The 7,677-nt window shown below is 41.6% G+C and overlaps 1 protein-coding gene across 1 annotated transcript; it reads right to left on the bottom strand.

Moving 5' to 3' along the window:
• Nucleotides 1-3,390: 3,390 nt before the first annotated feature.
• On the bottom strand, nt 3,391-5,593 carry hoxa11b (homeobox A11b). Its single transcript, XM_017721096.1, has 2 exons — nt 4,777-5,593; nt 3,391-3,758 (listed from the first exon to the last, which is right to left on the bottom strand). The coding sequence occupies exons 1-2, from the start codon at nt 5,408-5,410 to the stop codon at nt 3,526-3,528; spliced, it is 867 nt and encodes a 288-aa protein (XP_017576585.1). The 5' UTR covers nt 5,411-5,593; the 3' UTR covers nt 3,391-3,525.
• Between the last annotated feature and the right edge of the window lie 2,084 nt (nt 5,594-7,677).

Below are 7,677 nucleotides of genomic sequence, written 5' to 3'. Positions count from 1 at the left end.
CGCGAACGTAGCTGCTGTGTGCTCATGTCCATTTCTGGCTACCAGATTGTTTAAAAGAAGGCAAAATAGTTTAAACTGCATCCGTTTTTCTTTATATTATCACTTTTCTTTATTTTGCTGAGAGCTCAAAGAGATTTTCCTCACTTTTCTTGCCACTGCTATGTCAAGTCAGGCGGGGAGTCCCCCAAGCTTTTAAACCACACAAAAATAAAGAGCAGTCTGTCTATAAAGACGACTAGTGTTAAAATGGTAAACCCTAATGATACTGCGGGCTGTAATTGAACGGCAAATTACACTTTGTGTTGAGGGTTCCAAACTTGTAGCTATAAAAGAAGACTACCATTGCAGAAATCATCCAAATAAATTTTAGCTACGTTTTTTTTATTAATAAAACTCGTAATCTGATAAACATGTTGGGAATTTACCTCCATGATAGCAGCACATCCGTCCAACACGTTTTTGGGGGTCTGCACTTTGTACGCTTACCATTTACATTATTCATACTATTCTGGCTTTTATATGAAAAGAAAGTCCAACTTGGAGTCCAATCTATAAATAAATAATGAATGCAAATAAATACATTTTCGGCCATCTGGTGTACTAAAAATACTAAAAAGTATTTATGATACAAGATATGTGTAATATGTGTCGAATTCTACTTCACAGACAACCACTGCAGCATGGACGTTTGTGTTTGTGTGAGTGTTGATTCGGTGATCAATTCATTTAGAGAAAATTAACATGTGTTCGAGGTTGCGTTCATGTGTGAAGTTTGATTGTAAATTTGAATGAAATCTGAATAAAAGAACTTCTGAATGTCACTTTGTGTTGTGAAAGTAAAATATGTAAATAATATGCACTGCAGTGAAATGCTTAAATCTCTCTCTCTCTCTCTCTCTCTCTCTCTCTCTCTCTCTCTCTATATATATATATATATATATATATATATATATATATATATATATATATATATTGCAATTGAATTAATGTATTATTTTAAGTTTATGTGCATCATTTTATTAATATATTAATATTTAACCATATTACATTTTGCTTCATTACCGAGAGCAGAACAGAACTGTACTGCACTCTTATTTGGCCTGTATATAAAACAGTTTTTTTAAAATACAAGTATTATAATAATTTCCTATAGGAAAACTGGTGGGAGATAAACGCGCTAGTCTGTTGGCTCTAATTGTGGCCTGCATGTATGGTACATGGTGTTGCATCTTTATTTCAAAATGAGTTTCAACATAATTTGGTTGATGAAATCAGCTGTAAGAATCCGCGCGCTGATGTATTATTACATTTCAATAAGGGTCTGTTTTCGCCCCCAGCTCGTGCTTTCGGCCACAGTGTTATATTCACAAGGAGTTCACCATTATTTTGACATCCAGTGCTCTTCCCCTTCCTTTTCTCTGTGCTCTTTGACTCGGATTATTTTTGCATGTTCAGAGCGGAGTGGCGTTCCGTCCTGAAAAATATTTTTCTCGCAAATTAAAAAGTATAAGATTTTGCTTCTAAGAATCCAGTATGTGCTGGTTGACATCCACACAGGGCCTGCGAGTTTATCCTCTCAGCTGAAGAGAATTACATTCAGATTTTTAAAAGCAAGAATAAAAGTAATTATAAACCTTCCATATTATTTGTAGGCCACATTGTACAACATAATGAGCCACAGCTCAACATAAAACACTCCGACTGAGAAACATCATCATCATGTAGGCAAAATGGTCATGAATGGGCGCAGCAGATGAACATCTTATAGCTGAACAACGATTGGATATTTACCTTTTAGTATCACGAGGAGAGGTCCCTCTCCGGAACACAACGCAGATTGCATGTGGCATTATGTTTTTTTCTTAAATCCACGGCAATGACATTGATCTGAAGGGCGCCACCGTGTGGAGGAAGCGTCACGTGTCAGAACTTCTAAGCCGTCCAGCCGAGCAGCCTGCGCTGAGACAAATGCCGGAAAAGTCAGAGAACAACAAGCTTTCAGTGGTTCCAGTGGCCGTTTTCAAGCTCTTAGTCACAGTTAATAACCTTGGTTCTCAGACAGTTTATTGCACCCGCACTCCAATTGTACAAATGCTCCAGACTAAGTCGGGTTTTATGGCCGGGCTGCTACAGCAGAGCTGGTGGGGGTTGGGGTGCGTGTATGTGCCGCAATGAGCTCGGGAATTCCGCAGAGCCTCAAAAGGATGCGCAACGCAGGGCGATCGAGTAAAAAAGCAGCCCTTATTAAACTTGTGGTTGCCTTTATTTATTAGACCTGAGAGCCGTTAGTGGGTTTCTGACCCCTCCCGCCACGGATAGTCCATTTGATACAGGGATACAGTGAATCTGCAAAACGGTGTTTTGAGGCTACAATGGAAAACCAGTTGCAGATAAATGTCTTTTCCTAGATTTCATAGATTTCTTAGATTTCACGATGAATATTAGAGCTTTGAAAGTCCTGTCAGCCCCGCATTAAGTTATCTGGGAGGTGGAAACTGGAGCAAGTGTTTTTAAGAACCCATTTGATTCACTGGGCCATCCATCGCCATGTTTTGGGCAGTTCCGTAATGGATACGAGGCATTAATGATGGCAGCTATCTGATCCCCGAATCAATTTAAACTCTCGCCGGGCAATAAAAATATCCATCAGACATCTGATCCTACATAAGGGGAGAGAGAAGGAAAAAAAAGAGAAAAACAGGTTTTTTAAGAGGTCGATTTATACAACGAGATGTCAACGTCCTTCAGAGTCATACACACCAAATGTTTCTGCAGCATTACGCGTCACATGTTTTGGAAAAATGAGAAGGGATATGACAGTTCAGAGACTGGCCGATAGGATTTGGGGATCTTGGCTATTGATTTTGAGTCAGAAACAGTTCTAATTTGTATACGTAAAACCACCCCAACACCAAATAACACCCATCAATAGGCCTCTCTGTGAAAGCCTTTCATAGAAAAACACTCAGAAAATTCAAGTAAAATCTTATCTAAAAGCTGATAAATTCCAGTCCCTTCTCGAAAAAACAAACATATATTGCTTATAGGTTTCTCATGAGTTGTGCGTGCATTATTTAAACAAATGCGACGGCTGTAATGTACAAAAAGAAGAAGATAAATGAGACTAAATAACACTTTTTGGTGGTGTAATTATTGCCCTTCTCCACGAAGAATTTACACTTTTAAAGAGCAGGTCTTCAGATATATTGCCACATTTATAAATATGCACAAAGTACACGCCTTGGTCAGAAAACAAGATCAGCAAAAACACCAAAAGACAAAAGTAAAAACTTAAAACCCTGTAACATTAATCTGAGATTGATTGACAATAATAATAATAATAATAATAATAATAATAATAATAATAATAATAGAATATACATGGTGAAAATGAGGTTCGTTGAAGATATCTGTGAGATGAAAGGGGCCTCAGATCCGCTCTCGCTCCGGGAATGTGATTTGCACCGGCGAACTTGAAATTAAGCATGCCTGGGTTCTTCTCACGGACGGTCGAGTCCAGGGCCTCTACAGCAAAGGGTTCGTAGAATAGTACTGTAAGCGGTCCCTGTTTAACTTCTTTTCTTTCATTCTTCTGTTCTGAAACCAGATCTTGACTTGGCGGTCGGTGAGGTTGAGCATCCTGGAGAGCTGCAGCCGTTTCTCTTTGTTGATGTAAACACTGAAGAAAAATTCTCTTTCCAGTTCCCTGATTTGGTACTTGGAGTAGGGGCATCTCTTTTTGCGAGTTTTCTGTCCAGCTGAAAAAAAAATGGCACATTGAAACATTTATAGAGTAAATAATCCAACCTCGAAAATATGTGAACTGCACGTAAACTGTAAATTTGTGGATTACTTAAGTTTACAATTCACCCTTTTAACATTTCAACATAAATTGCCATCTCATTTGTTATTTTACCTTTAATTGGTTAAATTTGGAGAGGTCGAGGTTACTGAAGTCTTTTGCATTACGCATCATGGAGTTTATACAGCATATAAACTCAAATATGAGCAATCATTTCATTTAAGATGACAAATGAACTTGTAACTTCCACTGCTTTAGTATTTTTCTTTTGTTTTGCCCCCTGCAGTTGTTTGTCTTTGTAGATGTAATAAAATAAAAATGTTTTATTAAAGGAATTGCCAAGTATTATTCTACTCTAAATAGGTTTTGGAAAATGCTAAACAAAGACTTACAAACTTGATACAGTTCACTCTGCGCCTGGAGAGAAATCTGTATTTAGCATTTCTATGCTGAGTAAATATCTGGAGACATAACATGCATCGCGTGTTGTTTGTGAAGCAACAGATTGGGGAGTTTTAGCAAAGCCGTTTGAATAACTAACAGCTCCAGCAGACTTGTTATTCGATCAGAGCTGGAACTGTACGCTAAACGTAGTGAGAATCCCGCCAAACGAATCGCAAATGTGACAGACAGTCAAAGCAGAACATCTCACCACCGAGCAAATCTGAACCTTAACTACAGCCGCGCGTCGAGCTGCATTAGTTCGGTTAGCCGCTGCTATTTCTACATAATTCAACTGCAAAGGAAGACTTCAAAGTCTGTCGGGAGGAAATGCCCTATCATTCATGGCCAATTTCAACCTTAGGCACGTGATCTCGCTTTTATAACAAAGTTTTGTTGGGGTAAATCTACAGGCCCTCTATAAACCTTATATGCTTATAAAACAGCATATAAAACCTTTAACGGCGGCGTGCGAGATTGGAAACTCTCTCTCTCGCACTCTCGTGGCCGGCTCGGGGTCTTTTCTTACGTACTGGCGTTGGTGTTGAATTTTTCCTCGATGTTACCGGAAGACGACTCCGGGCTGCTGGTCTCCTCGCGGCGCTCCGTCTCCTCCTCGTCGCGGTCGGGATGGGACCCCGGGGCTGGCGCTGGTGGCGCCTTGCTCGCGGCGCCGTTGGCCGCGTGCTCGGCGCTTTGGTTCTCCGCGCTCCCGTAGGCCGTTTCGAAGAACTGGTCGAAGGCTTGGGGCAGCACGCCGTTCCTTCCCACGCTGCCGTAGACGCCGGGTGCGTGGCCGGACCCCGAGTGGTGCACCAGAGAGCTGCTTTTTGAGAACAAGTCCCCCATGTTGGGCAAGCATTCTCTGTGCACCACGTCCTCCGCCGCGTAGCAGTGAGGCACGCTGTTGCTCCGATGGTGGTGGTGGTGGTGGTGATGGTGCCACTTGCCGGACGGGTCAATGGCATAGTCCCTAAACGTCACCTCCCTCACGGACTGGACCTGGGGCAGATTGGACGAGGGGTACGAGTAGGGCATGGGACAAGAAGACGGGGTCTGGGGAAGAAAGGGGGGAAGGCTAGAGAAGTCCGTTCCCGAAACATAATAAGTGCAGCTAGGCAAATACATATTGGACCCAACGGGCACCCTCTCATCATAATCCATCATCTGTCTGGCCGCTCCACCAGGGCAGTCCCTGCTTTCACATCGTTGTGCCGAGCTGAGCCCTAGTGGGTTTCACGAGCTGAATCGCCGAGCAGAAATTTTGAGACGTGAGGTGACGTGGAGATCCATCTCCATCCATTCCAGAGAGCGCCAGTCATGTGACCGTGGGCAGAAATTGACATCTACTTGTGAGAGTGGGCCACAGTGTGCCAGCGCGGTGTGAGTGTTCGAGTGTAGCGCAGTAAGAAACATTTTATTGATTTACGCTGGACTCCTCTCTTCTGGACGAGTCTCTCTCATTTGCAATTCCCCGCCTATCATTTGTGTTGATCCGTCCTTAATCCAGTCAGTCCGTGAAGGCTTGAGGAATTGCTCCATCTCTTCAAATGCACATCATCGTATATCACGTTATGTATTATTTATTACTTGTTTATTTATTTGTTTGTTTATTTATTTATTCATTCACCTTTTTCAATAGCCTGGTTGGTAGTGCGCAACTACTTGTACAGCGTAGGACTTGCTCAAAGGGAAGCTCTGTCATTAAATCCGTTCTACAACCTCGTATATGATTTTTATGACTTAATTATACGAATTAATGAATCCAGCTCAATTTATTATCGAACGTAACAGAGTATGAACGTGTATGGGGGTGGGGCGCAGTCTGGGTGTACTTTTAAAAGCTAAGTGGGGTAAAATGCACACGGGGTTCATGTTCAGTGGTGTAACTTTTTTATTTGGTTTGTTTAATTATTCTTATAGAAGTTTTTTTTTTGTTTGGATGGTTTCTATTGAAGGGTTTTTGCAAGGGTTTAGGGTTCAGGCTTACCGTGTATTTTCGAGTATTCTGTGGAATAGTAATAGTAATAGTAATAGTAATAGTAATAGTAATAGTAATAGTAATAGTAATAGTAATAGTAATAGTAATAGTACTGCTTTGAATGTACATATGAGCAAAATGTAACACACCAACTCAAATTTTGCCAGAAAGAAAAAAGCCAACTAAGACAGCAACTGTGTTTTCCACTGCAGTGTGTAAAACAGAACAAAAACAACAAAAAGCAAACCTCACTTCGCCTCTGTGCACATCTATTAATAGCAGGAAAGGCTAAATGAATAACATTACATAACCAGGCAAATGCAGCTAAGTAAGAATACATAAACAAGCAGACGTAAGTGGATAATATTACAGCTGCACTAAAAACACACTGGGTTCAAATGTGGTTTCAAATGAATAAAGCGTGCTACATCAGCACAATACTGCCCAATCAAGAAAAGGTATAGAAAGCAATTGTGCTGAAAGTATTGTATACGTCAGCAACCACATTTTAATAATGAAGCATATTTTTCAGTGCGCGCGTTTCACTCTTTACATCTGCACCAGGGTTGCATTAGTTAAATCTGCATTAGCTACATACTTTATTGAGGGCCGTTCGATTTAATCTGAGAAAGCCACCGACATTTTCAAGCCCTTTGTTATATCTTTAACAAAAACGAGATTCAGGTGGTGCAGGAGCCTACCAACTGCGGAATAGCTGGCCTCAAGCTGCAGTGAAGAATCCGAGTGGTCTAAACACGGTTTAGGGCCATAAAGTTTTAACTTGGACTGTGGCCCTTTTAAAATTACATTGGCCTCCATAGGACGGCTGCTAGGGTGCTCGCGCAGACGTTCGGGCCTACGGAGAGGGATGTGGACTGCTTAAACACGACCCCCGGAAAAAGGAGGTGACAAACTCTCCAAACCGGTGGGTTTTCGCTGGATGAATGATCGGACTGCCCTATTATGGGTCTCATTTTGCCGCACCGTCTTTCCACACCGTCCACTGTCTCATCTTGGAGACAACAGCCAAATCCATTTACTGTTATTGTGTCTAAAGCCTGAATGAGTGCTAAAGGAGCACTAAAGGCAGTCTGAGATAGGGTTTATGGGCGTCTTTGTAGCTCACTCCAGTTGCTCCAGCTATTGTCTGCACAGACGAACCTCGGCTGATCATGAGACGCCACTTACTCGCACTTCGTGAACTTCAATTAGACCTGAAGTCCTGAAGTCACGGGTAACGGGAGAGTGAAAAGAGTGAAGAGAGCAGATCTTGCGCACCGGTAAGATGCACAGCACCTTATAGCGATCTCAAACCTTTAAAGGTCAAATATGCTGCAGAACAGACGTAGCCCCCATTCTGCAATGCTCTAATGACTGTATGTGTAGATGAATGATGTTCTAGTAATGTGTAAAGCGTATAATGGCCCTTTTAATATAGAATTTGTGTAGTGGG

This window comes from Pygocentrus nattereri, chromosome 3, assembly GCF_015220715.1.
Source record: "Pygocentrus nattereri isolate fPygNat1 chromosome 3, fPygNat1.pri, whole genome shotgun sequence".
In the NCBI taxonomy this organism is placed as follows: domain Eukaryota; kingdom Metazoa; phylum Chordata; class Actinopteri; order Characiformes; family Serrasalmidae; genus Pygocentrus; species Pygocentrus nattereri.
Note: the sequence above shows the minus strand (reverse complement) of the source record. Positions and strands in the feature narration are given on the sequence as shown.

What these genes read in the sequence shown, in the direction of transcription:
- hoxa11b (XM_017721096.1), bottom strand. Translation starts at nt 5,410, where the DNA reads ATGATGGATTATGATGAGAGGGTGCCCGTTGGGTCCAATATGTATTTG. An exon ending in AAAATTCAACACCAACGCCA is followed by an intron (nt 3,759 to 4,776) that starts GTACGTAAGAAA and finishes TTTTTTTTTCAG; the next exon opens with CTGGACAGAAAACTCGCAAA.